Source organism: Prinia subflava, chromosome 4 (genome assembly GCF_021018805.1).
Source record: "Prinia subflava isolate CZ2003 ecotype Zambia chromosome 4, Cam_Psub_1.2, whole genome shotgun sequence".
Taxonomy (NCBI): Eukaryota; Metazoa; Chordata; class Aves; order Passeriformes; family Cisticolidae; genus Prinia; species Prinia subflava.
Genome location: NC_086250.1, coordinates 51,378,571 through 51,398,841, shown reverse-complemented (window position 1 = coordinate 51,398,841; position 20,271 = coordinate 51,378,571). Strand labels below are relative to the sequence as shown.

Below are 20,271 nucleotides of genomic sequence, written 5' to 3'. Positions count from 1 at the left end.
CAGTTCATCACAGAAAAGCAAACTCCTGTAGGTATAGATGTTCATACTTCTTATGGAAGACCTCTACTTAATTTCAATTTTAATATATGAAAAATGGATGATTACAAGACAAATTAGAAATAAAAAAAGGAAAAGAGAAGGAAAAGAGAAACTGTGAGCCTTCTTGTGGCACTGGGAGCGCTGGCATACCCCTTCTTCTTTGTTTCGGCCAGCTGCCACCCTTCCAGGGAGGTGTGACTACACACTCTGTACGGTGTGGCACCTTTTCAGCCAAGTAAATAAACAACAGGATTCAATTGCAGCTGTTCTCAAGTCTAACTTATTTCTTTGACTTTGATACAGATGTATTCTGAGGTATTGGTTATTGTGCAGATAATATTATTTCTTCTTTAAATCATTTGATATTGCTACTTATGTAATCTTTTTTAAATGTTTGTTTCAATTGCAAACATTTGCTTATCAAAGGAGTCAGCCTGTTAGCATACCGACCTTACTAATCTGTTACTGTAGACAGTGCCACCTAATTAGCAATCAGGGGAACATGGTTAAATTTAATAGATTAAGCACTAACTGTCAAACTATTATATATCTATCTCATAATTTAGAACTAAAAGCTATAAATACCTTCTTTTTGGTCTAATGCTCCCACTGGGTACTCCTTTGCTTATTTTGAGATTACAGTATACCAGAAACCTCATTGTGTTGTGAAAATTCACTAAAGAAATTACTTGATTGATGTTCAAATAACCATCTGATACTAAGGACCGGTTGGTCTCAAAGCATGCTATTTTAAAACCAATAAAAGAAATATCTATTGCCCAGAAGTCGTTAAAATAAGACAGGAAACTTCCTTTTGTCTACCTGACACTGATGAGGTGCGATATGCCCTACATTTTGGCTGTGGCTTTGTTCTCTGCTAAGAGAAGTGCCACGCTGATTTTGTAAAAATGCTCTCTTGCTGGTTTGACAGCAGTGGAATTTACAGTCTGGAGCTCTGCTTCCCCAGCACTTTCCCACCCCGGCAACAGCCCAGCTGAGGGAGTCAGGCCGGTGGAAATCCTCCGTAAAATGAAATGCTGTTCTTCCTGCTAGCGTCCCCACCCAGCCCCAACTCCCTGTCTACCCCAACTCATGGCGGGCTTAGAGGAAAATTAGTGCAAGAGTAAAAAAAAAAAACCAAAGAAGAGACAGGGATTATCTTTTCTTCTTATGCAATAACTCAGATTGCCTCAGTCCTGCTGATCATACTGTTTTTGAAAGAAAAAGGTAGGACTTTATTTTAAAAAGTAAATGCCGTTTCTGTTCGGTAGCACAAGATAGTTTGGGGAAGAAAAAAAAAAAAAAAAAAAAAAAGGTGTGCAAACTGTAAGAGAAAACAAGCAGAAACATCCCGGTGTGCCTGCCCCCGGCTGACCGCGGGGCACGCTCCGGCGGAGTTGCTCCGCGGCAGTCCGGCAGGGCGGGGGCGGCCCGGGCGGGGCGGGGCGGAGCGGAGCGGGCCCGGTCCGCCACCGGCAGGGGGCGGGTGCGCCCTCCGCGCCCTCCTCCGGCTGCGCAGCGGCGGCGGCTCCGCTCGGTTCCTGCTGGGGCCGGGGCAGCCTTCGCGGCGCGGCCGCCGAGGGGACGCTGCGCGACCCTACAGCCCCGGTAAGTGCTCGCGTTCTCCGCGGGGCTGCGGGGGGCGGCCCCTGCCCATCTCCCGCCGGGCATCCCGCCGCTGGCTCCGCCGCCCGGGCGCGCATCGCTGTCCCCCGCGCGGGGCAGCCGCCGGCCGCCAGCCCCGCCTGCGCCGCCGCCTTTCCCCGGCGGTGCCCCTCACCCGGGCCGCCTGGCCCTTCCCCCATCCCTCCCGCCCGGGCAGGGAGGCGGGCCGGGCCCGCGGGTCAGAGCCGGGCGGGGCGCTGGGCCGGGGTCTCTGTCCCGGGGTCTCTGTCCCGTCCTCGGCCGGCCCGAGGGTGTCAGGGCCGGGCTGGAGGCGGCGGTGGGCACGGGGCGGGCGCCCGGAGCTGCCGGCGGTGGCCGGGCAGGAAGAGGAGGCACCGGGTGGCGGCGGTCGGGCCGGCAGGACGCCCCGGTTCGGGGAAATGAGTGAGACGCTGGCAGCGTGGCAGCCCCTGCCTGCCGAAGCGAAGTGAGCCCGGTGCGAACGGGGCGGTGCTGCTGCTCGCTGGTGCTCCCGGGCTCTCCTGTGAGGCGGGTCGCGGCCGCTGCTGGCACGCGTGGGGCTCGGCTCGGGTGTGACTGATCGCGGACTGCATCGTTCCGAGAGCAGCCGTGAGCTCCCCAGGGAGTCAGATGGGCTGCGTGCTGAGATACTTGTCGAAGCAGCCTGTGTGCTTTTGGTTACTGGCCTCTGACTTGCTGAAGTAGGAAAACGGACAGAAATTACATTTTTTTAAATCGCCTTAGGTAAATGTCACCCACCATATGTTAAGTCATGTGTTTGGCTGAGCCACTAAGGGGCTATGTAACTCACCTGACTTGTTCATCTTCCCATTTCCTCACATTTAAAAGAGGTTAAATGATAACGTAGTAACTCCAGACTTGGGTGAAGATCTTTGCATATGCTGGATATTGTAAATATTCTGTGTGGCCTGTTATACCGCACACTTGGAGCCCGTGCTCGCTCTTTGCTGGTGAACCCAGACTGCGCCTCTCTTTAAACAAAGTATTTATTTAATACTAATTGGGGGCTTATTTAGAAAAATAATCAAAACCACAAACCCACACCAGAAATGGCTACTTAATGACTGCCATGTTGTTTTCTTTTTTTAAAGCTTTCGAAACTTCTCAAGGTGTCTTCATTAGCATATATTTTCCCTCCGGGTTTCTTTTAAGTATGAAGAAATCTTTTTTAGCTGTTGATTTACGTAGTTGTTTGTGTGGCAAAACAAGTTTTGTGCCTTGCTTTAAGCCTGCAGGTAGGCTCTTCACAAGCTAATAGCTTGCTATTGTCATGTAATGACACCTAATCACTTCAGGATGGAGGAAGCTCCTGGTGCAGGTCGTTGCTTCGGTGGCTTTGCAGCAGTCCTGACCGCTTCACCCAGCAGGAGTGCAGAGTACATAGATAGTAATGGTTGTCTGGCGGAACCAGGAGCCTCTCTAAGTGCAGCCCCAGTGCTTCTGAGCGTATGTGTTCTACATGGAATGGTTTGCGTTGGAAAGGGCCTTAAATACAGTTCATTTCCAGCCCCCTGCCATGGGCAGGGACACCTAGATCAGGTGTCTGCTAGACCAGGTTGCTCAAAGCCCCATCCAAACTCGGCCTTGAGTGCTTCTGAGGATGGGTTACCTGCCACCACTCTGCCAAACTTGTGTCAGTGTCTGATCATCGCCCCAATACCAACCTGCGAGGCACACCGCTTGTCACTGCTCTAGTCCCTTGGACATTGGGCCGCTGACTACAACTCTTTGAGTGCCATCATCCAGTGGGCACCCACAGTTAATGAGAACTCCTAGTGCTTGTAGAAGGGAGGGATAATGTAGACAGAGTTTCAAAATTGTAGTGAAACTCTTGAAAATAGTATTTAAAAAGTTAATTCCTGAATGTTTAATTTTCAGGGTTTTGAGGAAAATACTAACATGCAGGTAACAGATTTTTATTGTTTTTAAATCATAAAATGGATTGATAGTGTGCAAAAATACGTATCAATTTACAGATTCTATTGCAGCCTGAAGATCAGGTCTCCATAAAAGGAATCCACAGTAGACACAGAGAGATTGTTCTTAAAGATTTAAATTGATCAAAGAAAATATGTTATTCAAATAGGACTTAGGTTCTGATTTTTAAACTTGTAGTTCCGGTGAAGTCAAGGGATTGAATTGTGAATGTAATGGCTGCAGGTCTTTCTAGTTATATCGGTAATCATATGTGCATGACTCATTATATAAGTCATATGTATGTTCAGTTCTCAGTTTTTCACTAAAATTTGCTGAGATTGCATAGGACTTGTGACATAATTATAGTAAACCTCCACCTTTCACCTGCCAGTGGCCAGCTGCATTGGCCCTGTGACAATTGTTTAGATGTCAACAGTACTGGAATTATTGTAATTGTTTTGCAGTTTAGAAGGATCTGTCTGAGAAGTCTCACATTGGTCTGAAACGAAGATTGTACAAAATTCTCAGAAAAAATGTAATTTGCATTAGTGTCAGAAATCTGATAGTCTTGCACTGAGGTCATGATATGGGTGAGCAAAACTAGCAGCCCAATGCTGCTGCACTTTGCCTGTCAGCGCTCTTGAAAGTTGTCCTCTAATCTGTTATAAGTTATATTTTCTTTTACTACTTAAAGTTTCCTTAGTGAGCAATATCATATGAGCTGGAGCAGCCTGGTAGGTGAGCTTGCCTATCTTATCAATGTTCATGCTTCTTAATATTATATATGCCTGAGGTCTTGTAGTATGAGGACACGATAGAAGGGTGATGAGGAAGTAGCTTTCAACTGATATTGCTGCTTGAAATCTCATTTCCTAGTATTTCTTAGAGTAAGCATCTGCAACCTATAAATAGGTGCTCCTGGCTTCCTGCTTCACCATCTAAAATTCTGTGTCTAACCATGAATCCAAGCATAGCCTCCTCATACTTTTGTTAAAGGTACATGCATCCTGAGATGAGTTTAGGAAATTTTTTTGTTAAAATAAATAAATGAAGATTTTTCTGGGTAATTTGTAACTCTAATTCCACCCTGTAATTTGTTTCCTGTAATTAATCTGCTTGCATCTTGGTGTTATCCACAAACTTAGAAATCTTATCCTTCTTCAGTAGTTCATTGATGTTTATAATAAATGGTGAATGGCAATATTAAATGGTATTTCACCCAAGGTTCCTGAAATTCAATCACACTAAAGTTTTCACAGGGCATTAACAATAGTTACTCTTTTGGAATTGTTCAACTATTTTTGCTCCCCATATACAGTACTGTATTTTTATAATACAAAAATAGTTTGTATCTTGATTTGCAGACTGAGCTGCACTACAGCATTTTCCAGCCTTGGCCTCACATATCCTCAGTGCCAAGAGAATATGGAACAGCCTTCGTGAAAGATAGAAGGAACTTTGTAAGGCCGTCAGGACAGAGGGAGCTGCTGGAGTAAACTCTGCCCTGCATTTGATGTGGCTGTTGAGTCAGTATCAGTGGCAGAAAGTTGCACAATATGTTTATATGTACAAACACGTGTTAATTCTCATGACAGTCTAGTTAAAATCCCACCATTGAAATACATGAGTCTCCCCTTTATTCATAAGAATTTGCTTTCTTGTGAATTGCTTGCTTTCTTCCCTTCTCCCACCTTCTCTCCAGCTCTTTTGTCTGAGGAGAAAGTAACCATCTTCTAGTAGCAAAGGTTTTTTATTTTATTTTTTTATTTTGATCTGTTTTGGTGTCACCAGTTAGTTGAGTCATCATTTCACAAATGTTTAAGCTGGTGTTTGCTAGTATTGCCGCTGCTAGAAAGCCTCTGATCTGCTCCCAGACACTTAATTCTGCTTTTGGATCAGCCTTGATACTCTTGCACTTTCTAGGAGAGGTGGTGGAACTGCCATGACTGCTTGTGTGCTTGGTGGTCAGCTGAATATCAGTGACACATCAGTGGTTTTGGAACTGCATTTGAGTTGATTCAGGCAGAGGTTTATTAAAGGAGTTCCAGTAACAATTAGAGAGTTTCTCTCTTAGAACAGCATGATCCAGGGGGCATTGCATCGGGAGTTGTTAGACTATGCAGTGGTTGCATATCAGTGTCTCTGTGTCAGCTGGTTGGAGTTTCAGTGGTGAGGTCGCTGTAATAAGCACCTTTCTGTCGCTGGGGGTGCTGTTCCTCACAGGAGTCTATATGTTCCTAATGTGGTAAATTTCTACATAGTAATGACATACAGTGAATTGCTATGCAGCATAATTTTAGGTCTCCCCACTCATCATGATGCTTAGATAATAACATCTCAAATAATAGAAAATGTCTGTGTTGGATTTTGCCTAGTGAATGTATACCAGTTGTTAACTAAATATTAAAATGTACAAATTTTGTAAATATATAATACGTAAAAAGAATACATTGTCCCTAGTTTGGTTTTTTTTTTTCCTGTGAAATAATTCCTCTCAGATATGGCTTATGGTTTTGGTAGTGGTTGCTGTAAGATTGCACCTAGCCAAGATGTAGGTTGTGGATCTTTGTTCTGACATCTTCATGTTCAGAAACCTAGAGGTTTTGGGGCTGTCTTGTGTGTCTTCAGTAGGAAGGAGTCCCTCTAGAGCTGTTAAGAATCATGTTAGTGACTGACTTCCTCTCTGTTTCCAAGCATCCTTCACCTCATCCCTCACAAAGGATGGCCTGTGCAGTGCTAATATGGACCAGTGGCGATGCCTTGCTGCACCACAGAAGCGCTTTGGTTCTGGGTGCCTCATGCACGTGGTGGTTATCGGGCACCAGCAGCAGTCTCATGAGCGCAGAATGATCCCTCCAGTTAGCAGTATCCTGTGGGCATGGCATGGTGTGCTGAGCCTGCTGCTGCCCTTCTTCCCAGAGCTGGGATGCAGTGCTTTCCCTGCTGGGTGCTCGGCTCAGCCAGTGACATGCTCTTTTAATCCTGCAAATGGCCAAAACCTATCCAAATGCTACCTCACATGGGAGATGGGTAGATGACAAGGTGCTCTGCAGTAGAGCATGGATTTCAGTGTCCCCTCAGTGTCACTGTTGGTAGAGATACCAACAGTGCTGTGAGCAGTGACTGTCACTGGGGAGCACTTTCCCCCCGCTCCCTGGTGAGATCAGCGTGCTCCTGAACAAAGGTTGAAAGTCCTCTCCAGCACACAGCCTCAGATCATGCTGAGATGTTTTTAAAGATGCTTAAATGCTTGCTAGCTAGTATAGATTGGGTTTTATTTCCAACAGTGTGTGGAGATCTCCCTTGTTACTATTAGTAGTCTTAATCCTCTCTGCCTTGCAAAGTATGTACAAGCTCCATGGGTTGCTGTGTTTGTAGTCTTGGTATGCATCTCTGGGATGAGGTTGGTGTGGTGGTCTGTGCAGTGAATGAACCTCATTCAAGTGATGTTCATTCCATTCTGACACCTTAAAGCTACCGTCTAGAGTCTTACTGTGGTTGGAGAGAAGAGTAGTGCAGCAGAGCCGATCGGTTTTCCTGCAGTAAACCTGGATGTGTAGAGGAAGTGTTTGTAGTGCTCCTTTCCTCTCCTTGCTTGCTTGATAAATTTATTTAAAATGGGCCTCGGTGTAAAATGATGTTCCATAGCCATACCATCAAGTAAATTTATGTGGTGATCATATGTGGTTTTATCAAGTCCTCAGTAAATGAGGGCTGTGGGGCTCCTGGAGCAGGTCTGGCAGTGCTGGTTAAGGCATAGAGTATCTCTCTTTCTAGGAAAGGCTGAGAGAACTGTGCCTGTTCAGCCTTGTGAAGAGATAACTGAGAGGGGTCCTCATCAATGTCAGTCAGTCTCTGAAGGAAGGGTATCAATAGGATGGAGCCAGGCTCTGCTTGGTGGGACTGAGCAAAAGGACAAAGGGCAAGGGGCAGAAACTGATGCATGGGAAGTTCCACCTTAATAGAGTTCTGAGGAAGAACTCCTTCACTGTGCAGTGACCATGCACTAGAACGTTGCACAGAGCAGTTGTGGAGTCTCCCTCACTGGAGGTATTCAAGAACTGGACACAATCCTGTGCCGTGTGCTCTGGGGTGACCCTGCCTGAGCAGGGATGGTGTACCAGATGACCCTTCCAACTTTACCCATTCTGTGAAGTCACAGAAATTATATGTACTTTATTATTATTTATTTATTATTACTTATTATTTATTGTTCTTCAGGCATATATCCTTAGGTATGGCAGTTCTGTTGAGAATTGGTCTATAGCAGGGTAGGATAACACTGCTTGATAGTGATGCAATATTCTAAAAAGAGGCTTGGTATTTTTTATTGGTGTGAATGCTCTTGCATATTTGGAACATCTACTAGATTCTGGCAACACCTTCAAGTGAGACCTGGTGGTCCCACAGATTAATGCGTTACAAAGCTTTATTTACTTCCTGTTGTGGAAAAACTGAAGAGACTTTGCTGTCTTGTGAAATCAAGGTCGTAATTTTTTTCTTGAAAGTATGACAGAAAACAAATCATTAGTTTTGGACTTTTGAACAGGTGGTAATTACAGCAGTGTTTCAGTTACAAAATAGTTTGAGATACCTCATTCTCTTAAATATTTATTGTCAGATATCTGTAATTTGCTGCGATGAAGTGAGGAAGTTGATGAAAAAAAGTTGAGCAATTTGTCCTTGATGATTTTATATATCTGAACTTCAATATGTTCAAAATGTGGTATTATCCAACCCCATGAAACACAGAGCTAAGATTCTTTTCAATAGGTATGTCAGCAGCAATGTTACAATTTACTTTATCACATATAAATAGTGTGGGGTTTAGGACCATAAATCATATTCTTAACTATATGGACATGAACAGTAAATTTTTGTAATAATTGAGAAGGGTCTTCAAAGTATGGCTTGAGTGCTTATAAGGCTAAACTTTTTGTTCTTGTTGATTGGTTATGTTGCTTTCTTTCCTTGGATTGGTTTGGTTTTGTTGTTTTAATTGCAGAAGGAATGTGGGTTGAGTTTCCTTCTCTGTAGGAAGAATGAATGCCTTAGTACTTTTATCTCAGCTTCTTGGGATTCAGAAGAATTTTTCAGTGTTTGAGCCTGGCTAGTTTCTGTGTTGCCTAAGGTGAAAGTACTGGCTTGATGCCACTAGTAAAAGCTTGCATGGTCAGTGATTTGACATGCCATTTGGGAAAGGTTTGTTTTGCACATCATCAAGTTTCAAAACACTCTGGCACAATGCTGCTTCTCATGTGTATTTCCTTTCCTAAAAGTGAAACCACAGAGTGGTAGTCGCAACATAGGACATGCAACAGTAGCTGGATTATCTCTTTCTAATTTTGGAATAAGCCTGGGTTTAATTTCCTACATTTATCTACATTCATTTATTGTAGATATAATTTGGTAGAAGTAAAATAAAATCTTGTATTTACAAGCAAACACTTTGGGTCTGATTCAGTTGTCTGGAATACCAAGATGAATCTTGATATGTATATGAAAGAACACAATTCTTATAAGAATTCTCATTTTTATAAGAAATTAATATTTTTAATTCATGGTAGCATTTGTCACAAAGGAGAAAAGAAATATGTATTCCTGAGTCTCTGAATTTTTCTGGGTTGACAAACCTTTTCCCTATGTGGAGTTCTGCCAGAACTTGAAAGAATTTGTATGGATGTAGGAGCGCTTCCTGTAGGGAGCAACTACTGGGGTCATAGCCTGTGTTCCCAGAAGAGACAATGGTGCATGATTATACAATAAAATTGAGTTATCCTGGTTACTTTTTTAAAGATATAATTCTTTTCCATGTGTGTTCTTCACTAATTTCAAATTAAATTAATTTTGTAAACATATTGGAAAAAGTATTCATAGCCTAGCAGAAAAGTAAGCAATCATCTGGATAAGAAAATGCATCCTGCATTTAAATGAAATAGTCTTGAATGATTTTGAATGTCTCACCTCTTTTGTCCATGGCATATAATTCAGGTTGGCACAACCACTGGTTTAAAACCAGAAATCACATAAGAATGGCTAATGCTCTCCTTGACATATCTAATTCACTGTGTAATATTGAGTTAAAAAACACCTGCTCTGAACTGCTTGAACACAACTCACTGGAATTTCTTATCAGCAGAGGCTAGATTAAACACAATGTTGTTTCATTGATTATCTTTTACCAGGTGTGAAAAGCTAGAGGTTTGTTTGTTTGGAGGATTTTTTTGCTGTTCTCTGACAGGAGTAAAATGCATCTGCTAATCATTGAGGAATGCAGTTGGTGCTAAAAAAAAAAAGTTCTAATCTAATTAAGTCTTGGAAATAAAAAATAAAAGCTCAGGTGGGTTTTTAATGTTTTGGTTTGGGTTTTTTTGTGCTAAGTAATTTTGAGTGCTTGTTTAGCTGCAGTGTAGTATATGCTGTTCATATTAACAAATAGCAGATATATACAGAACCAGGTATAACATTATTTGACCTTGCTAGAAAGTGCACAAACACTGAAGTCCTGGTTTGGGGGAACAATTTCCCCCTGAATTGAATGCAAAGCATTCCAGACTGCCAGACATTTAATATTACATAACCTGGGTACAGATTTGCATGTAATAGTATAGAAATGTGGGCTTAATATTGAAGAGGACATTAACTCACACCTTGTAGGCTTATCTGTGTTAAGAAAAATTGTCTCTGTCTCTTTTTCCAGACTTTTATTATGATTTACAGCCTCCTTTTAAATTTTTTGTTTATCCTCGTAATTGTAAGGTTGTTTTTCTTTATTCTTATAACTGCAAATAGAGGAGCAGCAGCCAGGGAATACTGAGAACAGTTCTTGTCAGCATTTTTTTAAATTAGAAAAAGATATATTTCGAGGAATAATGTCTTTAATATATATTTTAGATTTGCTATAAATAATAGTATTTTTAAGAAATGTATTTCTAAAACATTTAAGAATTACACCTTGAAGATAAGAGATAAAGATGTCTGATCCTGACTTCTCTCTTTCACAGTTCCTTGCAAAGCAGACTTGATTCTTTTATCCCTTAGTTGGTTTATTTAGGTCGTGTAATTCTTATCTAGATTCTTCCATTTGGGGATTATGCATTGAGATAGACTTAAAAAAAACCCTGCACGTGGGTCTTAGTTAAAAGTCAAACTAGCTCATGGAGCAGGGTATTTTGTGTTTATTTGGGCAGAGCAGAGTAATTGCTTTTTTTCCATCCACAGCAGTCCTATCAGTGCAGTTCACAACGAACAGTTACACTTTTGTGGCAGTACGACATTGGTGACCCCAATATTAGAGAGCTGCTATAATCTCTTTTTCCCTTTCTGCTGCTTGTTTTGCTGCACTTGATGTCACTTGTGGAGTGTATTACTTTCTGTTCTATTAAGTATTGTTATTGATTTTGGAACCTCTTCCTAATCAGCTAAGGTCAGAATTCAAAATTATCTTGACCTTCTTGCCTCTCATTTTTGCTTGTTTTTCTGTGCCTGTTTTGTAAGCATAATCTACTCCTGTTATCAAGTTGCTAAATGGAAGTACTATTATCCTGTAAATGAAATAGACTAATCTACATGTTTCATTATCATCCTTCAAAACATTAATTACAGTCATATTTGAAACCCCTTTTAAATCAGAGTTTGTGGCGAGTGGCCACAGCTTTCTGCACTGTAAGTAGGGCAGAGGCTGTGCTGCTGCCCTAGGGACGTGTGTCCCATGGCACTGTCTCTGGACAAGTGTTGAGAAAAGCCTGATAAAGAATTAACCAAATTGAATTGCATTCAGTTTGGGACTGAAATCTGCACTTCATTCAGTGTTATGTCAGTGAGGCAGGATTAATAGGAACTGGTAATTTGTCAATTATCTCAATGCAGTTTCCTCTTGCACAATGATTCTAGCAGGAAAACTTGCTTGATGAGCACTCTGTCTAACACGTGAGTATAGAAAGAACTCCATCTTGTTGTGCTAGAAACTTCAGATCATCTAACAAAATGTGATGATGATTTCCTTGGAAGGATTACAAGCTTGTAATTTTCCTAAATTAAGTAATATTCTAAGCTCCCTCCGGGAGGGACCTAGCAGGGTTCCCTCAAGAGACACAGGTTACTTTAAAAGCAAACATTTGCTGGTCTACTTACTGAAACTAGTTTAGGTATGAACAAAAATGTGTGTAGTAGCTGTATAGAGTTAAATATTTTTTGTATTTGTGTTGAGTATGACATAGCACACAAATTAATCAACAAGTGGAGCAGAGTGGGGGAAAGCCCTTTTGTTTTTCTTTTCCTTTATTTTACTGTAAGCTACTGTTTTCCATGCCCCATGGAGAATGTTTTAAACTGTCATGGGGGTTATTTAGGATGCACAAGGATGCAGAAAAAAAGCAACCAGTAACCTCAGCTGCCAGCTGTCTTTCCATATATCCTCTCCCTAGCAGTTTATATCCAGAATAAACAGTTTTTTCTGCATGGATGGATGTGCAACTCCATGCAGGGGACTGGACAGTGACATGCCAGCATTCAAGAAGGATTTATAACCTCTAATTTCCTGTCTTCTGCTGTTCAGGTTATTTTGTGGATATCTTTTCATTTCAAGGCAGTGCTGCACAAGAAAATTTTTGGTTTGTTTCTGCTGTCCAAGTTGTAGACTTTGACTGAAAAACTTCGTACGTTTTTTGCTAAGAAAACAGTCTGAAGAAAAAGAAAATCCATATTTAAGTCACGTAACACTTCCCAAACCCAACCATTTTCCTTTGAAGATGTTGATTGCTCCTGTTGCCTGTTGTGTGGTGTTCTCCTCAGTCTTTGCATGTCCATGGGGTTCTGCTGCACTCATTGGGACATTGCTATGGGCTGCACCTCCTGCCTCAGTCTCTAATGAGTGATACAGGGGAGCCTTTTGGTATTGCCTAACAGAGAATGATGTAGTAATAAATGATTATTTGCATTACTTGACCCTCATGAGTCAGGAGGATACTAAGGTTCTAATTCTCCTGCCTCTACTTGATAGAATCTTACATCAAAGAAGAGAAAAAATAGTGTTAGGGTTATTTTGGCCCGTTTCTAAAGCAAGCAGAGGAATGTTGTTGGTACTGCTTTTTTGCATCTGAGTTTGAGCAAGCTCAGTTGTGATCGTCTATTCTTTGTTTGTTTTTAAATGATCCTAAAATATAAACTATTAAAAATTCCAATCCAATTTTCTTATCAGTTCTCTAATTTTAGTTATGAAGTCTAATACCAAAGATGTGGAGTAATGGTCCATAAGCGTTTATAAGAGTTCACAGCTTCTGTTTTATTCTGTTCTGTCTTGAAATACTTTTTAAAAAAATCTAAGATAATAAGTGTAGGAAAAAGAACTTGATGTCCATAAATTATTTTCCTGCAGCTGGAAAGTGCTGTGCAACACTTGTCTGTACTGTAGCACTACGGTATTATTCAGTAAATCAAACCTCATGATTTTTCAGTATACTGTAATTTAGAAAAGAATCACTAAATTTTTTTAATTCCTTTCAAGTTGAGGCATGGCATACTCATTTTACCTTTTTCTAAATCAAAACACATTCCACATTTAAAAAAAGAAAGCATATTATTGTTTGTTGATTGCAACAAATAATGATCCCTGAGATGGGTGAAAGGGGATGTTGGGATAAAAGCAGTCAAGGTTAGATCATGCAATTGTTTCACTAAGATTCTCCTTTCTGGTTTTGTTCATATTCTTGTTTTCATGTTTTGAATTCATGATGTGGTTTTGTTCAGAGTAAAACAAAAAAGGAAACATCTTTTTTTCAATGCAGACTTAAAACAAGCTTGTAGTTGTTCAAAGTACAGCCAGTGTTTATTGTAACATCTCTGGGTGTCAGGAGAGAAAGAAGCCCAGAATAATTCTGTTCCCAGACTTCAAAATAAAATGAGTTTATCTGCCCCGACAGATTATTGTTTGTCTTTGTACAAGACAAATACTTGCCCTTCGCTGAAAGAAGTTATTATATGAGGATATAATATGTGTGTCTGCAGCTAAATGGATATATTATGGACTATAATATGCTGTGAGATTTCCTTTACAGTACAACATTAGCACTCAAAAACATTTGTCTGCTTTTAAACTTTGGTGATAAGTATTTTCAAATTCTGAAAGAATAGAAATAAATATTCCTGTATTTGCAATTTTTTTCCTGTTTATTTCTCTGCTGACATTTTTTTGTAAACTTGAAGGGATAGAGCAGAGTGGCCGAGTCTTTGGCAAAGAGTATCTGAATACAAGCCACTGAACTTGAAGATACTCAACTAAGTGAAGGCAAAAGGTTGTCTGCATAATACCAGTTTTTTCTTCCTGGTATAGACCATGAGAACTATGCGGGTGTTCTGGTGCTTGTCTCCAAATAAGTTGTATTTCTAATAACAGCAGTTTTTCTAATAGTTTCTAAAGATAATGTTTTCAAAATCATGGCATAGGACTGCAGAGGGTTAGGGATGCTGTAGCTTTTGTGATGGGGGCCTGGGACAGCTGCTTGGATTAGAGAGATAGCTGGTCCCATGTCTTCAACTGTGGCCTTAGTGCAGATGATTCAAGAAGATCCCTGAGTTGGGGGAAGGTGGAAGCAGCTGTCCAGGCCCAGTGCAGTGTGTGCCCACAGGACTGAGCATGGTGCAGAGCTGCCCTGGAGCAGCTCTGCCTCTGGCCCCTGGGCCCTGCGTTGCTTGAGGAGGAGGAGGGAGGTGGGAGCTTTTGTTCAGAGCCTGTGGAGTTTGTGGCCCGCTATGGCTCTGTGTGGTGACATCCTCTTCTCAAGAAGCTTGTGGGTGTTTAGGCACTGTTTGCTTCGAGTGGTTTTCAGTTTATTCTGAAATAATTGGAGGACTAAGGTTGGTGCTTCTGTCATCATTGACCATCATGTTATTCCCCTGGCTGTGTCACCTATGCGTGACAAACGTGTTATGTTTCTGTAATGCAGAGATTAAAGTGTTGACCTTCTTTCAGTTCCATTGAATGCAGTTTATGTAGTATCCTAGAGACCAAAATGCTTAAATCTTTTCTCTCCAAAGCATAGTTTGCTATGCTGTGTTGCCAAATAGCAACTTGCACCCACAAGCAGGTAGGGTTTTGAAGGAGTGCAGGTGGAGTTGTTGACTTTTACCACATAGCTTTAGGAAACTAAAGACTGCTTAGATAGAGCACTGGTGTACTGAGTACTTAGGTCACAAATTGAAGGACTGAAAGTTAAACTGAATCTAGAGAGGATTAGATGAAATTAATGTTTTTTCAGAACACATGTTTTGTGGAGAAATAGAGGAAAGCAAGACATCAGAAATCCATCTTAAATCTTCCCTTAACTCTTGAGTGTTAAGAAATAGGTATTCAGAACAACCATCATTAATTTTATTGACTAGAAAATCTGTGGGGTTTTTTACTCATCATAGAAGTGCTTTTTTGGCTGTAATTATGGTGAAGTGGTTTTTACTTTCTGTTTTTTTTTTTTTTGGTTTCCCATAGGTGGCTGTTTTAATGCAGTAGAGTCATTAGCTGGCTGAAGATTAAACATGAGAATAGCAGGTAAGTACACTCAGTAAAATCAGACTTTGGTCATTTCTGAAACAACTGCTATATACAGCATTAGCAAGTTCGAACAATAAGGTTTTAAAGTCACAGAATCATTGAATACAAGGTTAAAAGGATCTCAAGAATCATCTGGTCTGGCATTTTTTGTCAGAAGCGCAGTCTAGACAAGATAGTTGTCATGTGAAAAGTGGAGATTTCCTCAAACTTTGAGTGTTTGATTAGTCTGTGAGTACACCAGGAAAGACAAGCCCCTTGTGCCTGACTAGTCTGTGTCCTGTCACAGGGACTTCAATGAACTTCCTTGTCCTGTTGTGGGGACTCTTCAGTGAACTTCCTTTTCATTTGGGTGGGTCTTGAGTGTCTCTAGTAATACATGCTTTTGTTACGTATTGGTGTAAAATTCTCTTGCTTCACTGTTACAGATATAGTCAATAAAATATAGAGCACGAGCTCAGTGAGGGGTGGTCGTATATTGGAGTTGGGTAACTTTGGGATGATGTGTGTTAATATTACAATTAAGTTACAAACAACCAAGTTCATCTCAGGAGAGTGATTTCACCACAGCTGCTGGTTTAGCAGCAAGATCCCTGCTCCTATCTCCCTTGGTCGACAGGAGCTGTGCAGGTTTATCAGCTACAAAACTGATTTCAAGAGATGGCCAAGATGTTTCCACTCTGCTCCACCCTCTGTTGCCTGTTAGCATGTGCTTCAGGTTGCAGACTGTGTGTGTGGACTCGTGAGATAGTTTTGGGGGTGCTCACAGCATTCCATCCAGGAAGTAGCAGCTGTATTTTACCCTATAATTTTCATACTGCTATAACTTACTTTGAACCCTAGCCCAGCACTCTGTCCAGCCAGATTTCAAAATGGCCAGTGTTGGGGAGTCCACCACTTCCTGGGGAGATTATTCCAATGTCTGAGTGTTCTCATTGTGACAAATTTTCTTTGTCTAACTGGAATCTTCCCCAGAATAACGTGTACCCACTACTCCTCTTGTTTTCCATGTGACTCCTTGCAAAAGACTCCATCTTCTTTGTAGCCACCCTTGAAATAGTGGAATATGGTACTAAGTTCTCCTGTAAGTCTTCTCTCAGGGCTGAACAAACCCAGCAGTCTCAGCCTTTCCTCATCTGGCAGGCTTCCCAGTCCTTTGGTTACCTTTGTGTTGGACTGTCTCTAGATTGTCCATGTCTTTGTCTTTCTTCTTTTTTTAATAGTGGGGTCCAGCACTAGGAGTGGTTCCTGTGGAAGGGAGTGGAACAAGTGTGACCTGGCAAGTGCTGTGCAGACAGGAATAATGACTTTATCTCTCTCTGCTGCATCCCTTGTTGATGCAGCCCAGCATCCTGCTGGCTTCTTTGCCAGCACCCTCCATTTGTATTGAGCTTGTTGTCCACCAGAATTCCCTAGTCCTTTTCCACAGAACTGCTCCTCAGCTGGGTAGATTCCAGTCTGTTTTTCACTCCTGGGTTATGATTTCCGTGGTGGGAGGCTTTACACTTGTCCTTGTTGAACTTCACTGTCAGTGTTAACCCATTCTTCCAGCCTATCCAGGTGTTCCTGCAGGTTGTCTCTCCCTTTAGATGTGCCCTCTTATCAAACTTTGTCAGAATATGCTTCACTTAACTGGCGTAACAGGCATTGCTGTTCTATTTTATTGATGCTTAATGAAACTCATTTTGGAATTGGGATGGTCAAAGAGCAAGTACCTTGTTAAAATGCTGTAGGTGATCTGCAATGACTGTTTAAAGTGCCATGACTTGACATATTTTGCCTACTATTTCTGTAAGATGATGAAGGAGTAAGGAAATGGCAAATGGTTGTCTTAAGCCATTTCTTCCCTGCCTCACTAAAATTGCTATGTGCTGTTCTAAGTGTCTGAAGCTTTCTGAATGGTTGCTGGGAGTTTGAAAACTATAAAAGCCCTTTCATAGAGCTAAGTAACTGTAGTACAGGCTTTAAGAAACTAATTCTACTTGATAAAAGCTTTGCACAGTGATTGTAAAAATAAGATCTTTGCTAATATAACATTAAAAGAAAATATTTTAGACATTTTGTCGCAATAGAATAGCCTTTGTAGCAGTGGAACAGTTTTGAGATTCTGGTGCATTGCACATTTATCAATAATTAGTGTTATTTTGCAGAAGGAGAAACTGTTGCTTCTTCTAGAAGAAAATAACACCTTTTCCAAGAGCTTGTTAATGCATGCAATTTTTGTCACTACTCCTAATTTTGCTTTATTAACCACAACATGTATAACTGGGAGCAATTTGCTAATCAATCTGATAAAGAATTCGAAAATGCTCCAACTTTTAGGTGCCTGATTCACCTGGAAAATTACTTTCCAAACATGTTTAGGTTTTTTTACCTTTCATCCAACTTTTTTTTTTTTTGCTAAAACCCACAAAGTAGATATGGCAGTTCCTGTAGCATGTTTCACCCATAGCAAACATGCCAGTTTTGGTTCAAATGCTTAAAGAACCTTCTAGGAGATTTCTAACTGAATCTTTGAAGGGAGCACTTGCAGTTCACTTGAAAAGCTCAGAATACAGAGTAGAGGGGATGGTTAGTCCTCAGACTGAGTTCTTGTTCATCTCACATACTCTGCAGTAAAAATGCACTTGCTAGATGACACATTCCAAAATCTGGTATCAACTTGTGGTTTGAAGCAGTGTTGCTTGGAAAACCTTTGCTCCATTTCCTAACATATGTGCAGATCATCTGTTTCTCCAGTGCTTACACATGGTTCTCTTCCTTTCAAGTGCAGTGGTCTTTGGAGTTCCAGCATAATATTTTTAAGTTGGGTTTGCACCTGTATTTTCTTACATCAAAATATGTATGTGCTCAGACACAAAAAAGACCAAATTACGAGCAAAAAACCTTGTATCTTTCTTCATCTGTCTTTTATTTTTCTATCCCCTTATCTTTTTTTAGCCTTCTGGGAGGATTGATTAGCATCTCTCATCCTTCTGAAGGCTGCGTAATCTGTCTATTTTAAGTTTTTCTGAGCAGCCCATCGCAGCAGTCTGATATCTGCAGGAGTATATAAGTTTGCTTTTTTCTAAAGGATTTGGCTGGCAATTGGAGAAGAGGCATGCTCTAAGATTGATTCTTCCAACCAGTTTGACATACTGCAGTGAGATAGGAAGGCAGGATGTTGAGCAGGTGCTTCCTGACTTGACTGGTACTCTCAGTCAGTATTTTTTAGTCAGTATTTTACAGTCAGTTAAAATTGGAGTTTTCTATAAAAATGTATTGCAAATTATGCTAAAAAATGGAGAGGTTTGTGGCAGTATCACATACATTTCCATTTCAGATGTAGGCTGCTGTGTTGTGTCCTTACAGCTCTTCTCCCATGAAGTAGATTGGCTGCTTAGCACTGCAGGAACTTAGCCTTGTATATTAAAAGGGGGATGGGAGAAGTACTGCTTTTTCTTACTTATTTTAAAATAGCCTTTGAGTCATCCAGCTTGCTTTTTGAAGGTCATTAATATCAATTTCTTGCAAAGTAAGTGAGAATGCTTCTTTCCGGTTGGCTGGTGGTTTGGGGTTTTGTTGTTTTTTGGTTGGTTGGTTTTTTTTAATGTCATACTCAGAGCTGACCGACCATAGTAGCTGTATATAAACAGATATATATGCTGTACATAAACAGATCCCTAATCTCTCAGTCTGGGCCATATATTAAAACAGAGGTAGTTCAATATGAGGGCAGGGGGAAACACAGTATTTGTGAACAGAGAGGAGTCAGGTACTTATGGCTAAGAACAGTGAAGTGGAATGGGGAAGGTGGGAATTTTGCCTTTGGACAACAGCTAGGTAGATCATCATAGGTCATTTGGTTAAGCTGGATTTTTGTGGAAGTCTGGTCTCTCCTGGCTGCTGAGCTGACTTGGTACTATTGTGTCAGGCAAGCATGAAGGTAGAGAAAGTTAAGACCAGAGTGCATTTGGTATGATAATCTGATGGACTGGTGCAGTTACATCCCACATTGTAATATCCATCCTACATTATAATATCCATCCATAATATCCAAACTTTTTCTCAGATTTATTCTGTTTAGTAGGTCCACAAATGGTCATCCTGTTGGAGTTCCCCAGAATGTAATCTGATACACATTTCTCATGTTGCTAATTTTGGTAAACTAATGTTACCATTTGCAGAAATTTTTTTGAAACTTTTTTCTGCTTCTTAACAGGTGCTGCAAAGTTGGTAGTAGTCATAGCAATATTTTTACTGACGTTTTATGTCATATCTCAAGTGTTTGAAATAAAAATGGATGCAAACTTAGGACACATATTTGGTAAGTGATGACATTGTTTTCTCTGGACATTTATTATTATTACTTGAGCCTTTATCAAGAATATTGTATTCATTTTGCCATAGGCTCTTCAACTTAAGAATTCTGTTTTTATCTGTAATAAGTGTGCTTGTTATTTTTTTTTATATGTGTATATTAAATTATTTTCTGTATGAAATATTTAACCTACTCTCATAATCAGTTTGATTCTTTTGTCTGCCAAGGATACCTAATTTTACCTGGATTTTTTTTGCTTTTATGTTTGTTTTGTTTGTTTGTTTGTTTACTGGAAATGCATTATTAGTGTAGCATAATAAATTAGGTGACCTGAACCATGTTTTTGGAAATCTGTGCTCTGCCGTACTACTACTAAAGACATTTAGAATTTGTTTAGGGGAGCTTTTTCTCTTGCTCAGGTATGCTACCATATTAAGTTGAATTTTGCAGTAGTCAAAACATTTCAGGTGTGCCCAGGTGTTCTACACAGATACAGATTAGCAGTTGAGATGTCTCAAATTTCAGAGTCTATTTTGAATCAGAATATTCTTTCAAGGTGCTTTTTATTACCAAAAAAAAAAAAACCCCAATAAACGTTTGGTACATGGATGCAGTTTGTGTTCTTTAACTCTGGATTACTGCAGTGTGAGCTGCCATCCAAACCAGTCAGCAGAGACATTTTCAGTAATCACTGAAGAGACAGAGGTGTTGTTCAGATGTGTGCGTGATGAGGGCACTTGTGTCTCTTCATATCTCAGGGAAGGGAGCCATGAATGGTTGGGCTGAAGTATACCTGAGCTTCCAGTTTAGGTGAAAGGAACCCCAT

The 20,271-nt window shown here is 40.7% G+C and overlaps 1 protein-coding gene across 1 annotated transcript in view; it reads left to right on the top strand.

Annotated features, from left to right (window-relative positions):
* Positions 1-1,479: 1,479 nt before the first annotated feature.
* FAM3C (FAM3 metabolism regulating signaling molecule C) overlaps positions 1,480-20,271 on the top strand; it is a 29,984-nt gene continuing 11,192 nt past the window's right edge. Inside the window, exons 1-3 of the mRNA XM_063396760.1 lie at positions 1,480-1,647; positions 15,086-15,145; positions 19,347-19,451. Coding sequence (XP_063252830.1) covers positions 15,133-15,145; positions 19,347-19,451 — 118 coding nt within the window. The 5' untranslated portion in view covers positions 1,480-1,647; positions 15,086-15,132. The remainder of the gene's footprint in view (positions 1,648-15,085; positions 15,146-19,346; positions 19,452-20,271) is intronic.